Source organism: Ricinus communis, chromosome 5 (genome assembly GCF_019578655.1).
Source record: "Ricinus communis isolate WT05 ecotype wild-type chromosome 5, ASM1957865v1, whole genome shotgun sequence".
NCBI lineage: Eukaryota > Viridiplantae > Streptophyta > Magnoliopsida > Malpighiales > Euphorbiaceae > Ricinus > Ricinus communis.
The window spans coordinates 9,022,208-9,047,908 of NC_063260.1; the positions used below are offsets into that span (position 1 = coordinate 9,022,208).

Here is a 25,701-nt window from a genome sequence, read left to right on the forward strand (position 1 = left end):
TGAAAATTTAATCAGAAAAATTAAGTTGGTAGCTATATGATTGACCACTTCTTAGTTTACATAATATGATTTATTATTCAAGTGGATCAATATTGCCCAGATTTTATATTGTCTATAGAGAGATGATTACGCCAAGCTCGCCTTAAATAGAAAAGAAAAAGAAACAAATATAAAATATTTTCATGTTAACATCTTATTTTAGTGAGGGTAAGCCTGTAAGTTACAGATTTTATTTTATTTTTTTCTTTTCTTTTTGGTCGGGCAATATAAGTAATTTTGATGCATTATTTTGTAAATATGAAGAAGGGAATATCATGTTTGCAGATACTGTCATGCATCATACTAAAAAATGATAGGCTGCAGCAGCGGTTAGAGTTGCACCACCCAAACGCATTAAAAAGTAAATACATGTCAGAATTATCTAAAATAATAATAGTTTACGCGAAAACCAAAGTAAGCCTTCTGCTTTTACCCGAAAAATCTCATTGATACGAATGACATACAACCTTCAGATATGGGACGGCTATCCAGGCTACTAAATATTGATCGACAAATGTTTATCTTAATTATCAAAGATGATTCCTGAGAAAAAATGATATTTACTTTGTTTAAAAGAACAAACTCACCTGTGCAGCCAACTCTTGAAAGTCAACAACAAACTCACTTGACAAAAAACAAAATCACCTCTTACAGAGATTTTTTAAGAGGGAACAGCATTATTATATTCTAGTCATCTTCCTCAGATACTTCGTCTTCCTCAAGTTCACAAAATGTCTCTGATATCTCATTCCAGGGTTCAGGATATAGTAGAGGTCCCTTAACTTTGCAGACAACAAGATTCGAAACCTGAAAAGAACAAAAAAAGAAAAGAAAACAAATTTTTATAAATATTGCTAAAGCAGAGAATTTCACAGATCATATGAAAGTAGTGCCATGAAATTAGTGAACTGAAAGATTACCTTTCGTTTTGTAGCATGATCATCTTTATTTACATCAACAGTATCAGGATCAATTCTGAACTCTTCTATAGTCCATCTAGATTTTATTCCTGTAGGTGGCCTTCCATAGTAGAAATGCAGTCGACGCATAAAACCGACAAGCTTTCTGGTTTTTCTCGATCCTGCTGCAGGTTCAATCTTCTCATAAATTGCACCACGAGGAGGAGAGGCAAAATCATAGTAGCCATCTTTGGTCAAGATTTTGCCTTTTCTCCTCTTGGAAAAGAAGAACCATATATGTGAAATTCCACGCGTGAAGAGTCCTGCATTTACAAATCTATGTTACTTTTTAAAGCAACAAAATTGATTGATTATCACAAAAGAATACTTAACGTTTGTCACAGATTTGTCTTCTCACTAGAAAGACATCAAATTAACATGAGTTACACAACAAGCAATAATATGTAAATCTATATTCAAATTATGTTTTGCCCACGAATGAGTTTCTCCTAACAACTATTCCTCTTCCAAAAACACGAATATAATACACCAAACATCAAATAAAATGCCACGAATTTATGAGTTTACAGCAGCAGAATTGCTTCCAAAACATGACTTGGCTAAGGCACGTGATTTCTGGAGATCTCTAAACATTCATTTATATATCAGAATAACGACTAGTACGATATAGAAAAAGATCAGTACGGAGATTTAAAAAGTAATGGATTCCAAAACTTGATTTCTAAATATGATTTTTATTCAATTATCCAGATATTATTATGAATGGAACAAATTATGAGTTAATACATTGAAAAAGAAAACCAAACAAATCATGCATGAGTGCGTGTAGAACAATAGCATCGAAAAAGAAACGCAAACAAATCAATATTACGATGCATGATTTCGTGACGGTTTATTATATACTACGAAAAATAAACAAATCAAACCACTAGCCAAACAGGTAATGCATGAGAGAGGGAGAATTGATTTAGTGTAAGAACTACTTTTGTTTTTTCAAAAAAGAGCCTTACTGAAAGGAAGTTGTTCTGGATTGCAAGCGTAAACATCAATAGTAGGGATCACATTAGCCGGAAGTTGCTCTCCCATTATCTTTCTCTTCAGATAATGAACCAGTAGCTCTGCTTTGGAGGGCCTAAATCTATATCCATACGGAAGATCAAGCTCTTCTAGATTGCTGTTTTCTGCTTCAACTCCATCCATTGTTAAAATCTAAAATTGCAGAATCTAACAAAATTTAAATAACTCGCACGGAAATTTGATTCACACTTAGCGACATGACTATCTAAGGATGAACAAAATGTATAGTGTCTAAGGGATGAGCAGGAGTTGATCTAGTGATAAAAGTAACTTTAAATGGATGGATGTATCTTATGAAATCTGGCGCAAATTTTGTGTCTGCTCCATGGATGAATGGCTTTTGAAATTTGAAAGCACTCTTTATATAACGGAAGGGAAGGAGTTACTGCGATGGATTTTCTGAAGCTATAAGTCGGTACATGTTAGTAAGAAGTCTGATGGAAAATCGTGAAAGGACTTGAAAATTCCCAATTTTAAGTATTCAACTTAGTAAACCTTTAATAGGAAAATAAATAGTAAAATACTATTTTAACTTGATACACTAAGGTAAAAAAGACGCTATTAAAAGAATTTGTCTTTTTCTTTTTTTCTTAAAAGAAAAGAAAATCCTAATTATTGGACCCTGATAATTGATAGTATTACGAGAAAGGACTGAAAACGTAAAATGATGAATATAATCTGGCTTATCCAACTCAAATTTAACATTCTGGTTTTAGGGCTCGATGATTTCGCAAAGCGACGCTGTTATCATATAGGCTGCCAAGCTAGTGCACGGCGCAGAAATGGTAACTATAACCGTACTCTTTGACTGCATTATTGTCATTGTACTTGTATTATTGATCAGTTTGCCTACTTTTTCAGTTCTGATTTGCTTAATTCTCATCTTTATTCAATTTCTTTTTTGTTGCTTGGATATTTATGTCTGCTATTATATGTGAAAGTTTTGTCTGTTTTTATCAATGACTAGTAGTAGGTGTTACCGTTAAACTGGATTCCTTTTGTCTCCGTTATATTTTAGGTGGAATTTGATTGTTGTCGCTTGGTATATCTATAGTTCGGAGTTTGGTTGAAGTTTAAATTCTTGTGGAATTATTGGCTTCTTATTTCATGCCATTGTTTGAATTTTGCTTCTTCTTTTCATCTTCAGGCACCAAAAGAGGAGGGAAAGTAGCAGCAGCAGCACCTGCTTAGAGGAAACCAGTATGTTCTATCACTTTTCTCGTGTATTTCTGCTATTGGGAGTCGTCTATGTTCATTTGTATTTGTTTGAGAAGCGCCCTGAGCAATTTGGTATTGGAAGGGCTCTGTCTCCTTAAAAGGATTTGCATAAATTTGTGGAATGGCCGAAGTTTGTTGAAATTCAAAGGAAGAGAAGGATTCTACAGCAGAGGTTGAAGATGCCTCCGGGTCTGAACCTATTCAGCTCAGGAAGACACTCGACAAAAATCTTGGTAAATCTAGGATTGCTTATTTGTACTATCCTGTTGTTATGTTGCAATTGCTCATTTCAGTGCTCAAGATTATGATTTACAGTTAGATTTATGTTTTTACCGTTTACTTTATTGGGTTACATACATAGATCAGCATGTGTATATAGATCATGCAGTAAACAATAAATACCCAGTCCATGATCTTTCTCATGGGACGGGTTAGCTTGCCTTAGTCTATGATGGGCAAGAAGCTTAGAGGTGGAAACATAAGAGAACAGGGTAGGAGTTGAGTGGGTTGATTATTAATTGTGGTATTGTAGCTCGAGTTTCTAACTCTTAGCTGCTGTTGTTTGAAGGGAAGATGGGATGTGCTGTTATTCCTTTGACCTGAGTTTTCACTTGTCAGATTCTTTTATTGTGCTTTGATATCGGTTCAACTACTTTTCAATTTTAATACTGTTTGGTGTTAATGCATCCATGTACAAATAGACTTCTGTTTTCTTCAAGACCATTTACTTCTAATCACCCCTTTGTAGATGCACTTATTCTACATGAAGATTACTTTTTCGGTTATATTTGATTAATAAAGTTTATTGCTGCATGGTCGTGTTTCAGAGCAACAAGCTTGTTCAGTTTGCTTCTCAAGTACAGGCCATATGACAGAGCAACAAAGAAGGCTTTTTGCAGAGAGCTGAGATTGAGGCTGAAGGGAAAACTGTTGAGGCAGAAGCCCATTGTTGTTGACTATGGTTTTAATCACATTGCTTGTTTCATTGAGCAGGTAGGTCATGCTTCTTAGTTGTCCTACTTGTATGATGTATCATTTCCTCTTGTGTGGCATCAAGAGCTCATCCAATTAAATGTTAAAATGTTCCGAAAATCATAGAAGGTCTTGTGTAAATCGTTATTGGTCATTTGACAAATAAAATTTGTTATTGCTAATAAAGTGGACCCTATAGAATCAGTTATGTTATATGGTTTCCTGCTCTGTGCCGGAAATTGGAGAATCCCTTACTTCATTGTGAAAGGAAAATCACGATTGTAATTAGTAATATTCTACAAGATGGAGTTCAGCAAATTGCTAGAAGCCATCAAGGTAGACTAGAATATGAACTCACCATATTTTAATTATTCTTTTTATATTAAGCTCTACTCTTGTCCATGTATCTTTTACTTGCAAATGCATGTGTTTCTAAGTCATATTTTTTCACTTCAGGCAAACTTCAATGCCAAGTACGACAAGATTAGGAAGTATAGAGGAAGGTGGGATGGCGGTTTCTAAGTCGGAAGCCAAAACCAAGGCTGAAGAGAGACGCCTGCACAAAGAATAAACTGGGATCATTAATGTAGGCCACCGCATTCTTTTGTGGATTCACTATCTTGTTAACTGACATAAGCAGCTGAGTTCACCTCTTTTTGGCAGGAGAGTTTTTGGTATTTAAGCCACTAGAGTTTTTATATGCAAATCATTCTCAAAATCCTTCTTCCTGGTGTGCAGTTCAATCAAAAAGTCATTCTATCTTAAGAAGTTGTCTTCTAGGTCTTGCCACTACCCAAAATCTTCGGTTTAAGTGAGAATCAAAATCACAACAGCCAGAAGAGAATGTGAGTACACAATAATACAAAATTCAGCAAGATATTAAGAAATTACCTTCCTGGCACAGGAACAGAAGTATCACCTCCTTGGATCTTTGGAGTTCCATCTAGTGTACATATTAGCTGGTATATCATGGTCGCAGCAAAGTCCTATAAATTCATCAAGATAGGTTGAGGACTCATAATCTTGGGACGACGATGGAGATCAACCTGTAGACATCTCTATCTCAAGGCTATTTGTAAATGGAGAAATCATTTTATGAAGTGAAACGGTCACACGAATTGGTAAATACGGGAAATTGAGTCCAGCACCTGTTTATAACAGGTGTGTAATCTCTCATTCTATATGAGTGGCACGTGCGCTACATTTGTTCCTAGGTATAAATGATAACAACTTTTATCATAAATACTCGAGGTCTTTCTAAATAAAATTTTCAAACACAACCAGATAACTAAACAATTGTCAGCTTTTCTTCAACATCCATATACCGAACACCCAATCTCTTAATTCATTGGGTTGGATATCAGAAGAATAAACAAAATGGTCTGCTTCCTCATTCGGCCTTCATGTTAATGAATCATTCTTTCTGCATCTCATCTCATGAGCTGGATTGAGTTTACTTTGATGACAATCAATTGGAAATCATGGTTGGCTTGATGTCCAAATAATCCTCTGTTGAATCTGCAGAGCTGTTCCACAATCTTTATAACATGGACGCCGGTGCATGATTCTAGATGTACTAAGTCTATAAACAACACATGTGTATGGAGAAGAGGAGAGTATATCAGCTCTCTACTTCTTTTCAAATTATATAATGTAAGCTTTTGTCCCCACTTCTTTACATTTTCTTTTATAATTGTACCGTTTTAATTTTTTAAATTATAATAAATAAATTTATAAAAATTAATATTATATTAAAAATTATTTATTAAATAAATTTTTTATATATCTATAAGAACTGCAGGTTATTTACGTGTTATACGACTATTATAATTATTTCACTGTCATTATCTAAAAGATTTTTATTTTGACACGTGTATTTCCTTTTGGCACATGAAATTTTTATTTTTTAATTGTGATAGAATTAATCTAAAATTAATATTATATTAAAAAAAATATTTTAAATATATATTTATGAAAGCTAGTCGTTTACTTGCCTATTATATGACTCGTAATTATTTTATATATAAAATTAAATAGATCCTTTAATATTTTATAATTAAATAAAATATTTAAAAATAATAATAAATTAAATATTTTTAATGTTTTTGTTAGTTTTTTTATATTTTAAGATTTTATCAATATAAAAATATAAAAGTTATAAATAAATTAATAGAAAAACTATAAAATTATACAGAAATTTGAATTGTACATATTAATAATAAGTACACGTGTCATAATTAAAAATCATATATATTAAAGTATAATAACACATGTCAAAATATTTTTATTAGACTAGATACATATTAATATTTTTTTTTATTCATTTACATGTATTAAAATGTTCATCTTTTATACTTATAATATCCGGTAGATGTAATATTCTGTAATAATTACTTTTTTGTATTTAGATATTCATTATCTATAACTTAATATTTATTACGGTTAATATTTATGTTCATTTCGTTTAATATATTATTTGTCAGTGTTAATATTAATTTTCATTATCTAGTACTATAATGTTCATTGTCTGTATATATAATGTTCATCATTATTCTCAAATAAAAATATTGACTAGTTATGAAAGTTTTTATTATTTTTGTGATGCATATTGAAAATATTTTTTGGTTGATACAAACATTCATAATTTATAGGCATAATATTCATTAGTTTGTCAATAGATATTCATCATTGATGAAAATCATATACCCATTAATTAATTCAAATGAACACATATAATACAGACATAACATACATCGTTCTTACACAATTGGTAAATAAAAAAAATATAATAAATTATACTACAAATATTTATATTATGGTATATATATCTTATCAATAAAATTAAGTTAACAAATAATGAATATTTAACGTTTTTAATAAATTAAATTAATAAATAATGAATATAAATTATTTTTCAAAAAAATATTACTTCAGCATCTGACGCGCATCAGTGTTTAACGCACGTGTAAAATTTAAAATATAAAATTTTATATAAGTAAAATGATATTGGATGGACCCCTGAGTTCATAATACTACTTGAATAGGGGTCTATTTTATAATTTGCATACAAATCCCAATTGCTATAATATTGACTCTGGTCCATGAATCTATATGGACCGGAGTCCATAACACACGTGTGGTGCATTTTCTTTCAAAGATGTATGGTGCATTATACTTCTAAAATATATAATGCAAAAACTTTTGTTCCCGCTTCTTCATTATTTTTAAATTTTTTTAAATTAATAATAAAATAAAATTATAAAAATTAATATTGTATTAAAAATTATATATAAACTCGAATTTTACGGGTAAATAATAAGTATACATGTTAAAATTAAAAATCATAAGCATCAGAATCAGAATATAGTAACGCCTGTCAAAATCTTTATTAGACCATATACATATTAATATTTTTTGTTTATTTACATGTACTGAAATGTTTATTTTTTATATGCATAATGTCCATTGAATGTAATGTTCTATAACAATTAATTTTTTTGTATTAAAATATTCATTATCAGTAAATTTAATATTTATTATGGTTAATGTTCATATTCATTTTGTTTAATGTATTATTCATCAATGTTCATTGTCTGTATATATAATGTTCATCAATTATTTCAAATAAAAATATTGATTATTTGAAAGTTTTTATTGTTTTTGTGATGCATATTTAAATTTTTTTATGATTGATATAAACATTAATCATTTATAGGCATAATATTGATTAGTTAGTCAATAGATATTCATCGAGCTAAAGTTATATTACATATATTTATACTATAGTGCAAATCTTTTCAACAAAATAAAGTTAACAAACAATGAATGTTTTATGTTTAAACAATGAACATTCAACAAATATTTAATGAACATAAGTTAATGAACATTTAATATAAAATCAATAAATATAAATTATTATTTATTTTTTAAAAATTGCATCAGCATATGATACGCGTCAGTAGGATCGAATCTTATTGTCTTCGTACAATCAACCGAGGGAAAGCTAACTAAATAAAAAAGAAAAGACTAACGATTGAAATAAGCTACTTCTCGGTGAGGAATGAAGTAACTCGACTGAGAAGTTGAGGATTGAAGACGCTCGATCCATAGGGAGAGGAAGTGAGAGGCTTTATCGGATCAAACCATTTTAATATAGCAAGCGAGACTGACAGATAAGCCAACATTAATAGCAGGCCTAATTCCACGATAAAAGAGCTCTGTTTTCAAACAGATTTGTCCATCAGTAATGGGGATCACATTGGTAGGAATATAGGCCGATAGCTTACGCAAATTTTTTTACTAATGAAACAGTGTCGAATGAATCCATGAGTCCACAAAACTATATGGATCGAGATCCATTTTATAAATTGCAGCTGTTCGAGCCAATAGAATCTATCTAAAGATCTCAATTTGGTAGCTGAGTATAAATCAGGGCGCAGATTAATTTCTTACACCCCTGCCTCAGAAATTAAATTATAGTGAAATGGCGAGATGGAAGAGAGACCCCAAGTTGGATGGGTCATGGCCATGGCCATGGGTGAAGATGAATGTTGATGGAGCAGTTTTTTTTTTTTTTTCACCTTAGTCAAACTGTTCCGGTTTTAATGCTAATATTCTTGGTGACAGAAGTGGACAAATGGTAGTGACATATGCTTGAAGGGTTATGCATAATGTCCCGAGTAGTAAGGCTCTTTGTTGGCTGAGAAGGACAGCCTATTTTCTCAAATATTGAAATGGAAACACAAGCAAGGAAAGAAAGAAGAAAGAAAGGAACAGATCATGCATCTGATATCCAAATGTTTTAACACTGCAATTAAACTAGAAAAAAATGCCAATAACAGTACTTTAATAATTATTACTCAATAAGGCAAAGATATTATTACATTGTTTTGGCACTAGGTCAACCTTCTGGGATGAACACATTCCAAATGGCTGATAGGAGGCTAGAGGAACTACTACACAAGACATGTCCATATGAATGATGACAACAAATTATTTACAGTCTTTGAACATGTAATAAAATGTTATTAACTCAAAGCCAGATCTGTACCAAGGATAGACCTTGAACTCTTCTCCATGGACAGTCCCCTTGCAGGGGGTAGAACAATGAAGAATCCAGCACTACTGTATACACCTGATCGAGCCCAGTGCCTCACTTCTTAGCCGGTCATTGCAGATCCACACTTCACTTCCAATCAAGCATGTCCAACAGCCACAAAACCTCCTCCCTGGAGTTTGCAGCATCACGGAAATCCATTTCAATCCCGAAAACATCAATGACACCCTCATTTCCATCTTCCATGAAGAGCAAAGAAATCCATGCCCGAATACCGGGAACGAATGGGTGTGCTGGAGAGAAATCAAGGTACTCAAATGCCATAGATCTATAGGCTGTCCGATCTATATAATCAAACACAGATCTATTGATTACACGAGCAACCTTGTTAGTATCTTTGCGCCCCACAAGCACTGAAACACTTACAGTCTGGCTCAAGGGAATTTTGACCCTTGGCTCAACAGGCAGAGTCATCTTATAATCAGGACCTTCAAGGTGAAATCTGAGTATGTCGCATATCCCTGGAGGTGGGACTTTGATTCCACCCAGCAAGACAGGTCCTGGGACCACTTCTGAGAAAATCAATTTTTCTTCACTCCAGATATCGATGAAAAATTCCAAATCATCAAAAGAAAGTCTTGGGGGTAGTAGAGTTTGACGGTTCTGTCGTTTATAAAACGTCTGATACAGCTTGCAGTAGGTTACAGTTGGAGGATTAGGCCTCTTGCAAATTGAAGGCCATCTCTTGGCGCATAGGCATTTCCAGAAGTAATCATCTCGTGCAGTATCTCTCCACTGTTTGGAAACCACCATACACGAAGCAAGGTCCACACCATCCAGCAAAGGAAAAACAGCTTTCAGAACTTCATCATATGACATTTTCAGTTGGCAAACAACAATCACAAGCAGATCTACCAGTAACCATATAGAGCACCAAAGCAGCAAGAAGCGGTAGATCCGGTTATTTCCCTGTGAGAAAATGAAACATAATTTAGATCCAAAAGCAATTTAGGTGACAGTTTTCAAGTTCAGATATAGGCATTTCAACATGAAGAAATTTGAGAAACAAGTTATGTAAGCTATGGAAAGTGATTGCTGCAAACAGTTACTAATTCACTAGGACAGGAGTAATGAAGATGGGCATTTCAACTTTTCCATTATGTAAAATCTCTACAAGTAAAATAACCTTCTCATATTACAAGATGTATAGATCAAATCCTCATGATGCTAGTGATACAAAAATAATCAAAGCTACTCTTCAAAGAGGCAACTTTTACCAAAACAATCTAATGAGGCTGACTGCACGTATACGACTGTGTTTTGAACTATCTATGTCTTCTTAAACAAATGCAATATGACTCACTGCAATCATTGATTTTTCCCTCCAGGAAATTCAGTTACAAGTGGAGGCATATAGTTACACCAAAAAGATAAAATGACGTTGACAATCAAAAGTAGAGCAAGGATGAAATCCAAGGATAATTCTTCCCTACACTAGGTGTGTATGCAGTGAATAGATGAGTGACACGTAAATATAATATGAGTGTTTTATATATTGATGATCGACACACGTTTAATTATCTAAGAGTTCTCCAAAATTTAATAACCATCAAACTGAAGTTGATCTTCATTAGCTAGACACTTGCCAAATTTTGACCTTGTAAAATCTTTTGCTTTTTGATGAAAAGATTCTTCATTTAATATCATTAGCTATAATCATATAACTCAAAATACACAAGTAACCTTAACTCACAGTTAAAAAAAGAAGACCATCATTTGCTCTAATAGTAATTAGACAAGCAGAATTAGCTCCCAAAAGGCCAAAACCTATGACAGTGTTCACCAATTACCATCATTCCAATAAAATAAAATTGATCCATTAAGAGTACGTAAATTTAAAGCAGAAACAAAACAGAAAATATTGTAAAGAAAACAACTTGAGCCCAAAAAAGTGAACTTAAGCTTTATTGTGATCATATCATATGGGCAGTCCTTAACAAAAAATGATGAAGTTAAAAATATTAATCATTACATTAGAAACAAAAAAGGTGCAAACACATACATAGTAGTCATTCATGACAAGCAAAAATACAATTGAATCAATCAAACAACCTCGCAGATACTAAAAAGAAGAAAAGCCCATAAAAGGATCGATTAGAGAAGAAGGTGAAATTGAGATCGGAATTGAGATTAAAAAAAAGGGTTACCTTATGGGTTTTGATTATTGTTGAAGACAGAGAGAGCTGAGAGAGCGATCTTCGCTTTTGGTCTAAGGCAGAGAGAGAGTGAAAAATGAGGCTTAAAGAAAATATAATCAGCGATAATCAAACATTTGATTAGCCATCAAACAGCATCTGTGCATGATTATTTCCTTCAGAAAAAAGAAAGAAGAGATGCAAAATTATTAGATTACAGAATAGAGAGACTGCCATGCCATCATCTCTTTTTGTCTTTATTTATTTATTATAAGAAGGCGTTTTGGGCCGTTTCGGCAGTTTTAGTTCCTCTAAAACGGACCGGAACCAGCCTGCAGAAAACCGGACCAGTTCTGATTTTGATTTGATTGATTCAGAAAGTGGGCTTAGGATTATTATATAAACCATAAATGGGCTTATAGGCCTTCGTATGAACTTTAGCTTTTTTCTGTTTCTGTATATAAATACCTGTGATTTTACTCTTTTTTAAATAAAAAATATATAATTATAAATCATGACGGATATTTGTAAAGTTTTAGTTTACAAAAATTTGTCTGTCACTGTTCTAATAAACTATTATTATCATCGTATTACTTATATTTAATAATATATATTGAGAGCTGAATAATTTGTAATATTATTATTTAATTACTAAATTAATATTACTAAATTGATAAAATTATAATATTCATCGCAATCTAAAGGTCAAACAATACAATTTAAATTACTAAACTTTAAACTCGCGTTATTAGATATATATAACATAATAGTCATAATTGATTGAAGTATAAAATACTAAATTCTTTCGGATGAGAATTTTTAATATTATAATATTTATTTTGTTATAGTTTGTAACTATATCTTTTTGTTTAAAAGGGATTATATATTTAAAATCATTAAAAGTTAATATATATATATATATATATATATATATATATATATATATATATATATATATATATATATATATATATATATATATATATAATTTTACTTTTCCTCCCCATTTTTCGGCCTCTTTCAAATACTAAATTCTTTCGGATGAGAATTTTTAATAATATAATATTTATTTTGTTATAGTTTGTAACTATATCTTTTTGTTTAAAAGGGATTATATATTTAAAATCATTAAAAGTTAATATATATAATATATATATATATATAATTTTACTTTTCCTCCCCATTTTTCGGCCTCTTTCATCTTTAATGTTGTAGAAAAGTTTGTAGGAAACTATAGTTGCTTTGTTTAAATTAATTTTTTAGATTGCAAGTTTGAACACAAGACTTCCTATTTGGTTGTGTGTTTCTTCAATTTGATTTTGGTTTTAAAGCCAACTTGAAATTTTATAGCATCAGACTTTTGTTTGTTTCTTTTTAAGAATAAATCAACGTCGTAAAATTCCAATTGAATTAAATTCTTTTTCTCTACCTTTTTATTCACAAATTTGACTAAAAGACTGATTAAACTCCAACTTTAGAAAGAAAAATAATAAATTATATCTTTTTTTCTGGAAGGCAAATTCTAAAATGAGTAAAAAAAAATTCTTAAATACAGTATTTGGATGTTGAAATAAGAGGTTTAACTAACAACATGTAAAGCGATTATCTGTTTTTTGTCTGACGTCGTAAATATTCTTTATTCCTGTAAATTATATCATGGACCTATATACATATAGCAATGTATATCTGAACCATTTAACACGTGCTGCGGGATTGATAGTTTTTATTTTTTAATTTAAAACTAGTACATATACATAGTGAAGAATATTTTTTAAATATTCCTTTTATTTGTTTACTTTCTTAATTGTTTTTATTTATTTTTGATTTTATATAATTTTATAAACAATAAAATAGTCATATCCTAAACTAGTTAATTATAAATTTCATAATATAGTTTTATATTTGATATTTAGTAAATTGATAATTTTATTAAGCATTAATTTTTAAATTGGCTCTATTTACATTAAAAATTAATTATATTATTTAAAAATTAAAAAATTTAATAATTGTTAATAAATTTTAATTTTTTTATTTATTATAAAATACAATATTAAAAAATAAAAAAAAATGGTTATATATCTTTTTTTCTAATAATTGTTGTTTTTAGCAATAAATCTACTTTTCAAGTTGTGAATGTATTATATTATATGAATCTCAATTGTATATTTAATGAACTTATAATAGTTTGTTGATAATGAATCTATTATTATTTAACTTGTATTAATTTATATTTTACACAAGTGGTAATATTCATTATTTATAAAGTGTATATTCATCTATTATTAGTGTCGAGTTCATTAAACATAAATTTTAGGTTTATTACTTATAAAGTGTATATTCATATATTATTAGTTTAACTTCAGGTTCATTACTTGTAAAGTGTATATTCATATATTATTAATGTTAGATTTATTAAATATAAATGTAGATTCATTACCTATAAAGTATATATTCATCTATTATTAGTGTCAGGTTCATTAACATAAACTTTAGGTTCATTACTTATAAAGTGTATATTCATCTATTATTAATTCATGTTCATTAAACATAAACTTCAGGTTCATTACTTATAAAGTGTACATTCATTTATTATTAGTATCAGATTTATTAAATATAACTTTTAGGTTCATTATCTATAAAATATATATTATATGTTATTAGTGTCAGATTCATTAAACATAAACTGTATGTTTATTAATTTTTACCGATGAACCTATCTTAACATATGAATATGTTTTATTTAATTTATAAATTTCTAGACTGTAATCTATAAACCACAAGTATATAAATGATCAACCTATAATTTATAATATATGAATCTATAAGTTATTTTATGAATTAAAATTATAATGGTGATGTTTAAAACTAAATTAAGAAAGGATAAAAATGATAAAAATAAAATTATTTATATTATTAGAAATATAAAATTACTTTTCTCTATGTTTATTTTTAATTATGTTGATTAAAAATCTTTTAATTTTAATATAGTATTTCCATACTAGCATATTATTAAAAGGAAATTTATGTGAAAATAACTATAAAATATACTAAAATATAAAAATTGAAATAAAAATATAAAATAAAATTATTAGTAGTATTTAATATAAAATGAGAAGTTAGAATATAGTAAAAGAATTGTTTTAGAATATAATAATTTATATATCTTACAATGAATTTAAATTTGTGGTGTTTTTAATTAATTAAACATTTAATTATATTATAAGCGTAATTTTATAATTATAAAACCACCTAATTTAATTGACTATTAATATACACGTGTATTTAGTCCTGGATACATGATGCATTGTGTACCGGGTCCAGAATATAGCAATCCCCCGCTCCTAAATACAGTTGAAAGATAAGTATATACTTGTACGAAATATTCATTCTCTTCAACTTGTGAAAGCTTGTAATGCTGCTCCAGGCTCCCCCACAAAGCCCCCATCTCCATAATTTATCTTGAAAATTGTCTTTCAGAAACTACCCCTTTACAAGCTGTTGCAATTACTTGTAATCAAATATATTCCAGCGGCTCTAAATATTATCAACAGAAGTTATGATAATACTGTCAAAAAGACCCAATGATCTGGTCATTGAGCACCAGAAGTGCCGCCATGTACAGTTGAAAGCATCGCACAATGCATGGGTGGCTGGCTGAGGTTTTTATGCCAGCCTTGATGTAAATTAACTTGTACGAGTTCTTATATGACCAAGATGACAGATTGAAAGTTCTATGCCATTTTAAATTGCAACTTCTCCACTGAGTTTTCCTCTTTGTAATCCTCGACAAGACAGATTGATATAGACATTAGATATGGAACAAACACCAAAAGACAACCAGGATAAAACCCAAGAACAAGAAGAAGAACAGATACATAAAGCCAAACATCCAGTAACCTAGTTAGAAATATAAGTTAACTAGGATGTTAGATTCCCAATTCCAAGATTCAGATCATCACCGATGCACATCGAGACAAACGGCCATCAGGATTGCATTCTGGATTAGTCGCTTCTCGAATATTTATATAAAGTAGCAAGAAACTGAATATTGAAAGGACATACAGTCTCATATCTGCAATAAAGTGAAAGAAGAAAAGTAAAACTTACTATAGCAGAAGTATGGGCAAACTACATGTTTTAGCCATACCTTATCCGGCACAAGGCCATGTAATTCCCATGCTGGAACTCTCACAATGCTTAGTAAAGCATGGATTCGAAATCACATTTGTGAACACAGACTATAATCACAAGAGGGTCTTGAATGCATTGGGCAACGATTTTCTTGGAGATCAAATTAGTCTTGTTTCGATCCCAGATGGGCTGGAGCTTTGGGAAGATAGGAATGATCTTGGGAAGTTAACTGAAGCAATTTTCAATGTCATGCCTGGGAAGCTGGAGGAGCTTATAAACAGGTCCAATGCATCAAAAGATAAAAAGATTACTTGTATCATTGCTGATGCGAATAATGGATGGGCTCTTGAAGTGGCAGAGAAGATGAACATCCGCTGCGCTGCCTTTTGGCCTGCATCAGCTGCCCTGCTGTCCTCCTTATTTACTGTTCAGAAACTCATTGATGATGGAATCATTGATAATAATGGTAAGAAATTTCTATATACTCTACATCATTTGAAATTGTAACAAACATTTTTCAGTTAATAGAAATTTGGGATAAGAATAGAAGAACCAAATAATCTAATTACGAAAACTGTAATCTAAATTCATGACATTAGCAGTAGTTCGAACTAAAACCTTGACAAGTAGGACTAGCATTCATTACTAGCAGTGACTAGTGGTAGGACAGTTTCACCAATTGATCTCAACCAACACAATTTCATATTTTGATTCTCTGCAGGAACGCCACTGAAGAACCAGATAATTCAGATGGATCCAACAATGCCTGCCATCAGCACTGAGAATTTAGTATGGAACTGCATTGGTGACTCAACTACGCAGAAAATCATATTTGATGTTATATTCAGAAACAATAAGGCTGTGAAAGTGGCAGATTGGATAATTTGTAATTCTGCATATGACCTTGAGCCTGGAGCATTGACCTTGAGCCCAAAGATTCTGCCGATAGGACCAATGCTGGCAAGCAGTCGACAAGGAGATTCAGCAGGATATTTCTGGCAGAAAGACTTGACTTGTTTGAAATGGCTGGACCAACAGCCACCCAAGTCAGTTATATATGTTGCATTTGGCAGCTTCACTGTTTTTGACAAAACTCAATTCCAAGAATTAGCACTAGGACTTGAACTGTCCGGCAGGTCATTCATATGGGTTGTAAGGCCAGATATTACCACTGATACAAATGCCTATCCAGAAGGATTTCTAGAGAGAGTCGGCAGCCGAGGGCAGATGGTTGGATGGGCACCTCAGCAGAAGGTTCTAAATCACCCTTCTATTGCCTGCTTTTTGAGCCATTGTGGTTGGAACTCCACCATGGAAGGTGTAGCTAATGGTGTCCCTTTCTTGTGTTGGCCATACTTTGCTGATCAATTCCTCAATGAGAGCTACATTTGTGATGTTTGGAAAGTGGGATTGAAGTTTAATAAAAGTAAAAGTGGAATCATCACACGAGAAGAAATTAAGGATAAGGTGGGGAAAGTTCTAAGTGATGAAGGAGTTATTGCAAGAGCTTCAGAATTGAAAGAAATAGCCATGATAAATGTCGGAGAATATGGTTATTCCAGCAAGATCTTGAAGCATTTCATTGAAGGGATGCAGATTTAAGCATGTCATTCATAGCTTATGCAACTTCAATTTATTTTCTTTCTTCTGTCACTTGTAATTGCAGCATAACAGCAATTGTATCAGTTGAATATCAAATGTTTCCCTTTGATAGAGTTTTACTTTATTTGCATTCCGTCTTTTTTGTTGACTTCGATTGCTTAGAAACCTGATGAAATTAAGAATTGCATGGTCTTATCTATAAATAACATAAATGCATTTCCTTCACTATTTTCACTTTCAGAGAAAACAGTCAAAGCTCATGAATAATAGAATATATTCAGCAGCAGTACTGATGCTCAATGCAGTGCAAAGACTATAGACCACAGTAATATAGAATTAAAGAAAATAAGAATGGCTTCTCAGGCAGAATTACAAGATCCATAAACATAACTTCAACATCTAAGAACAGCTGCACAAGTTCCTAATTTAATTCTGACTTCAATTGCAAGAAAGCAAGTCAAAATGCATCATAGAGAAGGTCGTCTGGGGGTTCAAATTCATCTAATCCTAATATTAAATTGTAGTCTGCAATGGAAATAAGGACAAATAGTTGGATAGAAGAATTCTCTACTACAGATAACGAAGAGCACGAATTCATGAAGAAACCTCTGAGGATGGAATGATTACCTGTGTCATTGCTGATTGGAGTATGGCATGGACTCTTGGAAGTGTCAGAAAAGATGAAAATCCACCTTGCTGTCCATTTGCCTGCTTCAGCCTGTCTACTGATCTCAATATTTAGTATCCAGAAGCTTATTGATGATAGAATCATTGACAAGGATGATGAGAATATCGTCTATTACCAACCTTTTTAAGTATTCTGTTGCCATATAATAAATTGATTGGACAAATTTCAGAATAAAAGAACACAGCAGTTCAGGATTGAATAATGCCGATAAACAATTCAGATAAATTTTTAATAGTTTCATTTCTCAGTATATAAGTATCAGGATTAAAAGATCTTGGGTTATCAGAATATGCAACATAGTAACAGAGAGCACCGAAAATGTTAGTTATATTGCAGCACATCTCAAGATCAAATAATCCTGGAAACTATTCACTCTGCATTAAGCGATGGCAGGCCAAGTAGGATTGATAAGTCAACTTTGGAGCTTCAACTGAAGAATAACGGAATGCAGATGATAAGAATTGGTTATCAATTGACGGGTGCTACTAGGAGCCAACTGAGAGGACTTGCAGTGGTTTGTCTCTTTTAATTTTAATCTCAGGAAGGAACTCCACTGAAGAAGCAGATAATTCAGTTGGCTCCAGAAACGCCTGAAATGAACACTGCAAATCCTGTATGGGGCTGCATCGGTGACTTCACTATGCAGAAAATAATATAGGATCTCATGATTAAAACCAACAAGGTAATCAAAGTGCCAGACTGGGCGGTTTGTAATTAACCTTTCAATATATAATCTCGAGCCTGGAGCATTCACTTTTGCCCCAAAGATTCTGCTAATAGAACCACTTTTGGAAGTAGCTGGTTAGGCGACTCAATTGGATACTTCTGGCCAGAAGACTCGAGTTGTTTAGCATGGCCGGACCAAAAGGCACCGAACTCTGTCATCTATGTTGTTGCATTTGCCAGCTTCACTGTTTTTGACAAAACGTAATTCCAAGAATTAGCACTACTCTCCGGCAGGCCATTTTTATGGGTTGTCAGGCTAGATATTATCAATGAGACAAACGCCTATCCAGAAAAATTCAAGAGAGAGTAGCTAGCCGTGGACGATAGTTGGTTGGACACCTCAACAAAGGTTCTTAATCCCCCTTTCATTGCAGGTTTCCTGACTCATTGTGTCTGGAACTCCACCATGGAAGGTGTATATGTAATGGGGTACCTTTCTTGTGCTGTATATTTTTGATGTTTGGATGGTGGGATTGAAGTTTCTGATAGCAACAAGAGTGGAAACATCATGCGAGAAGAAGTTGAGTATAAGGTGGAGAAAGTCCTTGGTGATGAAAATTTGGAGGCGAGGGCTTCAGAACTCAGGTAGATATCCATGAGAAGTGTTGGAGAAGGTGGTCATTCTAGTAAGACTTTCAAAATTTCATTGACTGGATGATATTTTTATGGTTCATAACTTATTTAAATTTAAAACACTTTATACCAATCACTGCAATGGAATTTCCACTGAAACTAAACAGCCTTCGGATAACGGTTTCATTTTCATCTCTTTTTACTTTGGTACTGGAACAAGAACAAAGAATGTGTAAAATCATAGAACATGAAACAACTTGTCTGGGTATTGGTTTGAGCATTATGACTTTTATGTTTTTTTCTAGTCTCTGATCTCTTTCTTGAGCTATATGCATGCCAACAAGTTTCAGAAACAGGAAAAGAAAGGACTGATGGAAGAGTTAGCTGCATAGACACCCTTTAATTTTCACCAAGAAACTAAGAATACTTCTTGAGAAATTCTTGACTAAGCAACTTTAAATAGTAGAACAAGTCAAATCAGATGATTTCTACTCTCAGCAGTTGCTTTGAAAATTAAGAGCATTCTATCTTTATTCTAAACTATTCTTAACCTCCATTTCAAATGCTGCACTCTATCAAAACTACAAGGTTTCTTTCCAAGCCAAAATGAAATTCTTTGGAAATGAACTGTTGAAATGTACCTTTAACAATTTTGTTCTCGATTGTTCCCGAAAGTGATATTGCCTGAACTGTAAAGAAGACCTTGGTTATGTCTGAATAGAGTTCGTGATTAAGAACCAGTAAAACTTCTTATATAGCCCAGCTGAGATGAAAGGAAGAGGCAAAAACTTAAGAGGTCAAAGTACATAGCATATATAAATGTAAGATGAACAACCTGACAGAACTTTCACACTCCTTAAGCAGGGGGCCTTATTCTAAAATATATCGATGGCGTCCTGCAAAATAACATACTTAAGTAGGCAGTACTCTTAATGTTCTTATGTAGTACAACGTAATTCTTAGGTAAGCCTACCTAGGACATCTGTTTTCTGGCTTATTGATTCTTGCAAATACCAACTTGCAGCAGAGCATTTTATTGTACGAGTCCCCCAATTCCAAGACATATCACTGGTTTTTGGACCCATCTGGCAACGACCAAAACAATTTAGATTCAGACAGCAACCAATGAAGTGTTTCGACTTTAAGTTTACAAGGCAGGCTAAGTTTGATAAAACCCAGTTACAAAATTATTAGTTTCAAGAAATCTAAAATGTTAAAACAGGAATGATGAATTGCCGGGGCTGGCTAAGATTTAATTTTTGCACTGGCTAAGATCTGAATAAACTATGAGAATGCATCTTTTTGTAACGCATTACAAGAGTTATTGACAGAGTCATTGAGCAAGAAACAAGCACAAAAAACAACGGTATAAAACATAAAGTTTAGAATTAAAACACGTATAAGAACCAAACAATTGAGATTTAGACAAGTCAGTAACAAACGAACAAAAAGGTTAATATGCAAGTTAGAAAGACAAGAAAATGGGACTGACTATGACATTGAAATGAACATCAGTTCAATAGTCAGGAGGACAATACCATGACCATTGGTTCCAAGATTTGTATAAGTGCATAAGTTGAGCTAAAAGAAACTTCTGTCAAGAATCATCTCACAACTGCAAAGAAAAAAAGAGGAAAATAGAGACTACAAAGAAAAACATGGGCAAGCCACATATTCTAGCCATACCATACCCAGCACAAGGCCATGTGATTCCTTTGATGGAACTCTCACTAAGCTTGCTGAAACAGGTTTCAAAGTCACATTTGTAATTACAGAGTATATTCACAGTAGGGTCATGAAGGCCTTGGCAGACAAGGAGGATCTTGATGACCAGATTACTTTAGTCTCAATTCCAGATGGGATGGAACCCTGGGACTAGAGGAAAGACCTTGGGAGATTAGTTGAAGGGATTTATCAAGTCATGCCTGGGAAGCTGGAAGTGCTCATCAACACCATCAATGCATCAGAAGATGAAAAGGTTACCTGTGTCATAGCTGATGAGAGTATGGGATGGGCTCTAGAAGTAGCAAAAAAGATGAAAATCCGGCGAGCCGTATTTTGGCCTGCATCAGCAGCTGCATTGTGCCTGCTGTTTAGTACCCAAAAGCTAATTGATGATGGAATCATCGACAATGATGGTACAATTCTTATAACTATTCTGTTTCAATATAATACGTAGAATTAACACAATGGAAAAAAAAAGATATTCAATTGTTGAAATTCTCCAATCCACACTGGGAATGACTGCTTTGCTTCTATTTATTTTCTTTATCTTCAGGAACTCCATTAAAGAACCACATAATTCAGTTGAGTCCAACAATGCCTGCCATGAACACTGCAAATTTTATATGGGCACTCATTGGCCACTTGACTACAAGGAAAATGATATTTGATCTTGTGCTTAAAACCATCAAGGTAGTAAAAGAGGAAGACAAAATAATTTGCAACTCAGCATATGGTCTTGAGCCTGGAGCATTCACCTTTTCCCCAGAAATTCTACTAATAGGACCGCTTTTAGCAAGCAATAGAGTTGGACACACTGTAGGAAACTTGTGGCCTGAAGATCCAACTTGTTTGAAATGGCTAGACAAACAGGCACCAAGATCAGTGATTTATGCTGCATTTGGTAGTTTCACTATTTTTGATAAAACACAATTCCAAGAATTAGCACTAGGACTTGATCTCTCAAGCAGGCCATTCTTGTGGGTAGTAAGGCCAGATACCGTGAATGACACAAATGCATATCCTCAAGGGTTTCAAGAAAGAGTAGCCAACCATGGTAAGATAGTTGATTGGGCACCTCAACAGAAGGTTCTTTCACACCCTTCGATTGCTGGCTTTTTAAGCCATTGCGGTTGGAATTCTACCATGGAAGGTGTTGGTAATGGAGTTCCTTTCTTGTGCTGGCCATACTTCTCTGACCAGTTTCTTGATGAGAGCTATATCTGTGATATTTGGAAGGTGGGACTGAAGTTTGATAGGAATGAAAGTGGGATTATAACCAGAGAAGAAATTAAGAATAAGATGGAGCAAGTCGTTAGTGATGAGAATTTCAAGGCAAGAGCTTTACAACTCAAAGAAATAGCATTGGAAAGTGTTGGAGAAAGTGGGCATTCAAACAATGTTTTCAGGAATTTCTTGGATTGGATAAAGGCTTGAAGAAATAATCCTGAATCTGCAGAATTGATTTCTTTTCATTTCTTTTATTGCATAGAACAGAAAATTAAGGTCATAATCATTTTCTCATCTCAATAAATCATATAATTAAATCAAGCAAAACACTTATCCTAAATAGATCTTTCAAGTGAAACCTCCATTACTATTATCTTTGTGATGGTGGGGCTTCATTTATCTTCCTCCTCCATTATGGAATCATTAATAGGTGTACAGAGGATCAATTGTCTTCTATTTTATGAGGAAAAGTAAATTATTATAGTATTGTAACCTTAATCAATGATCTAATGATCCGTAAAGCACATGAGATCGACCTTTAAGGAAATTGTTACTTTGGTGGTTATATTTTCGCTAGATGCATAAGAAATTCTAAATCCCTAATACACTTTCTATCATTCAGGATACTAAAGTTTTATGATATAATTTACTCCTTATAGATATAAGACTACTTCATCTGTAAAATAGTATTTATCATTCCTTGTGTGACTAAGTTTTCGTGGGCCAAAGTCAAAATAATAAAAGATGGTTCCCAAAGGCAAGCATGAGCCTAGATTATATATATATATGATATTTGCACTTAGCAATTCTCTGGATGATCTCTGTTATGTTTAGTCTCCTTCTCTCCCTAAGCTTTTATGAGGGAAATGTGGTTAGATATATTATTGGGAAAAGAAATTTAGAGATTGTTTAGTTCGGCTCATCAATGCAGCCGGTAACTGATAGTTAATGATTTATAAATCAAACCGTTTAGTAAAATTTTAGTAACAGTTGCTGTTAGTATGTTAAATGACCATTGAGAATATTATTTATCGTTAAATATATTATGTTATTATTATATTCAATGATAAAAATTAATAAAAATAATTTATAATAATTAAAAATATTATAATTAGTTTCTTAGCTCAATTATGTTTATTATTAAAAATATTTATAAAATTAGAAATTTAAATTTAAATTCTATTAATAAAAATTTTTAATTTTAAATACTATTAATTATAAATATAATAATTATTTAACTACTAAAAATAATTTTAAAATAATAATTATTTATTATAAAATATAAAATTTTAATTATATGAGATTAATTTAAAGTAAGTTATTATTAATAAGTTTTAATAAGGATAATATTGTCCAAATAAATAAATAAAATCAAATGACCTATCAACTAATAAGAAAAAGCTCTAAAAGAGAACTGATACAATCAGCAACTAATTGAGACTAAATCAACTATCAGCTGCTGTTTCTTAAGACTTTATCAAACGCTTAAATATGGTTATTTAGTGAGAAACAACTATCGGCTGCATCAAACATTTAAACTAAACATCCTCTAAATAGGATTCGTTATATAAATATCTTTTTATAATAATAATAATAATAATAATGTTATCTTTTTAATTTACTATTTTTGCAGGATTTGTTTTTCAAAATAAATAAATAATAAATTTGATGTGAGATAATTTTAATGGCTTTATTTTCAATCGCGTGACTTTCATGTATAATTAAATTAAATAATTAATATAGAGTTTAGTAACATTAATGAACACTGATTAAATAATTTTGTGTTGTTAAGAAATAACTTTATGTATGTATTAAATTATGATAATAAATTTTGTAATTTATTTATTTAGATTTATTTGATCAAATTAAAGTAGTAACTACATTAAATTAATATTTGAGATATAAATGAATAACAATGGTATAAACTTAACTTTATGGTTATTTTGTTGATATAACTCTTTAAATCATAATGTATAATGTGTTAGAGATTTAAAAAAAGAAAGGAATTTAAATAATTTATCAATGTTAAAGATATAATTAAGGCAAAACACATCTTTGGGTCGTTATATTTTTAAATTTTATTTTACTTTAGTCCTTGACGATTGAATGTGTTTTATTGAATTTTTGTACTTTAATTTTATCATTTTTAAGTTTTTTTATTTATTTATTAAGGGCGTGCATATAGATGTCGTTAAACAAGTGAGCAAAATACTTAATTGGTTCATTAAGTCCTTAAAGATTTATTTTGTTTCAGAATATCCCTGAACTTTTATTTTTAAATTTTTTAAATTCTTACATAAATGTTTATTTTGAGAGCTTCTCGTTAAAGAAAAAATTTTAAAATAATGTAAATAAGGTGAAAAGCGAGTGTAATATAAGAATATTGAAGGCCAGAAACTTAGTAATTTAGTAACATAAAATGAAAATTATCTAACGACATTGAGCATGTTCACAAACTCAATTAAGAAAATATAACACCTCATGGATCATACGTTCACTTAATTAAATCTTAAGAGAAATTACTTTTTAATAAAATAATTATTTGTCTCTAGTTGCACGGTCTTTCCTCAACTGATGTATAACAATTTATCTCAAAAAATTATCACCATACTCTCTTTGAATGTTGTACAAAATTTTATTGAATTTGTATAAGATTGACATTTATTAAGAAAAATTAGTTTACAAAACAAAAAGGATGTAACACTATTAATTTGATATTAATGAATCATCTCGCATTGAAATTTCAAAAAAAATAAATTTCATATTAAATAAAAAATACAAAATAATGAAAGTGTAATAAAATAAATGCACGATAATTCTCTTATATACATTCAATTTGCTTGTATTAAATCTAATGACATATAGCGAATTAAGACCCAAATAGTATTTGAATGCCAAAAATATAACAAAATATTATATAATTATTTAGGGACCTAATGGATCAAAATTATAAAGTTTAGAGATTTTTTAGAACAATAGAAAAAATTTAGGGATCCAATGGATTAAATTTGAAAATCTCAGTATTTTTTGACATAACTTTTTCCTACTCACGCACAATAACCATGTTTGTATGCACATTCTTAATAGGACTTAAAAATGATAAAAATAAAAATATAAAGATTTATTAAAATACAATCGATTATCAAGCACTAAATAAAGTAAAATAAAAAAATACAAGGACCAAAAGATAATTTTTGCCTATAATTAATTGAGTGTTTAGTTTTAATCATTTTGATATTGGTTGGAATTAAGTCTAAATCTGTTAGTAAACTTTGCATTAACTCGATTTATTAAATTTTCAACTTTTTATCAAGATGGATGCTTAGTTCTTAATTCTTAGCTTTCTTTTTTGAATGGTTATCCAGTCACGATGGTGTATTTATGTTTCAAATTAATTTCATATTTTACAAGGAGGATGACAATTTAAGTGACAAATGAGTTATAGAATCAAATGCGTAATATGAAACTCCCACTTTACTAAAGAATAAAAAATAAAATTAACTTATAAGTGCTAAGGTCTAGTCTACTAAATGCTCAGATTGAGTCATTTTA

The 25,701-nt window shown here is 31.3% G+C and overlaps 3 protein-coding genes, 2 long non-coding RNA genes and 1 pseudogene across 19 annotated transcripts; 3 read left to right on the top strand and 3 right to left on the bottom strand.

The window, feature by feature from the left end:
* Nucleotides 1-219: 219 nt before the first annotated feature.
* Nucleotides 220-2,159, bottom strand: LOC8285055 (NAC domain-containing protein 86). The gene is made up of 3 exons (XM_002526055.2): nt 1,970-2,159; nt 960-1,261; nt 220-846 (listed from the first exon to the last, which is right to left on the bottom strand). The coding sequence occupies exons 1-3, from the start codon at nt 2,157-2,159 to the stop codon at nt 727-729; spliced, it is 612 nt and encodes a 203-aa protein (XP_002526101.1). The 3' UTR covers nt 220-726.
* Nucleotides 2,160-2,663: 504 nt separating this feature from the next.
* On the top strand, nt 2,664-5,469 carry LOC8285056. 3 transcript variants are annotated; one of them, XR_003079943.2, is made up of 5 exons: nt 2,664-2,821; nt 3,184-3,487; nt 4,082-4,247; nt 4,683-4,812; nt 4,890-5,469. It is a non-coding gene; the product is annotated as an uncharacterized LOC8285056 (long non-coding RNA). The 3 variants fall into 3 exon arrangements; XR_007215721.1 differs by having other exon boundaries at nt 4,965-5,469; XR_003079942.2 differs by having other exon boundaries at nt 4,683-4,932.
* Nucleotides 5,470-9,055: 3,586 nt separating this feature from the next.
* Nucleotides 9,056-11,715, bottom strand: LOC8285060 (F-box protein At5g39250). The gene is made up of 2 exons (XM_002526060.4): nt 11,490-11,715; nt 9,056-10,251 (listed from the first exon to the last, which is right to left on the bottom strand). Exon 2 carries the CDS (start codon nt 10,159-10,161, stop codon nt 9,412-9,414), a length of 750 nt encoding a protein of 249 aa, XP_002526106.1. The 5' UTR covers nt 10,162-10,251; nt 11,490-11,715; the 3' UTR covers nt 9,056-9,411.
* Nucleotides 11,716-14,706: 2,991 nt separating this feature from the next.
* Nucleotides 14,707-21,488, bottom strand: LOC107261796. Of its 13 annotated transcripts, none has more exons than XR_007215716.1 (13): nt 21,181-21,488; nt 20,889-21,072; nt 20,736-20,778; nt 20,171-20,282; nt 20,033-20,093; nt 19,839-19,886; nt 17,838-18,809; nt 16,778-17,376; nt 16,512-16,686; nt 16,227-16,374; nt 15,920-16,032; nt 15,625-15,837; nt 14,707-15,549 (listed from the first exon to the last, which is right to left on the bottom strand). It is a non-coding gene; the product is annotated as an uncharacterized LOC107261796 (long non-coding RNA). The 13 variants fall into 13 exon arrangements; XR_007215712.1 differs by having other exon boundaries at nt 20,736-20,812; XR_007215714.1 differs by having other exon boundaries at nt 17,838-17,928; nt 18,618-18,809; nt 20,736-21,072.
* LOC8285061 (UDP-glycosyltransferase 83A1) lies at nt 15,597-17,261 on the top strand. The gene is made up of 2 exons (XM_002526061.3): nt 15,597-16,074; nt 16,330-17,261. The coding sequence occupies exons 1-2, from the start codon at nt 15,597-15,599 to the stop codon at nt 17,208-17,210; spliced, it is 1,359 nt and encodes a 452-aa protein (XP_002526107.1). The 3' UTR covers nt 17,211-17,261.
* LOC8285063 lies at nt 20,856-22,356 on the top strand (annotated as a pseudogene).
* Nucleotides 22,357-25,701: the final 3,345 nt, after the last annotated feature.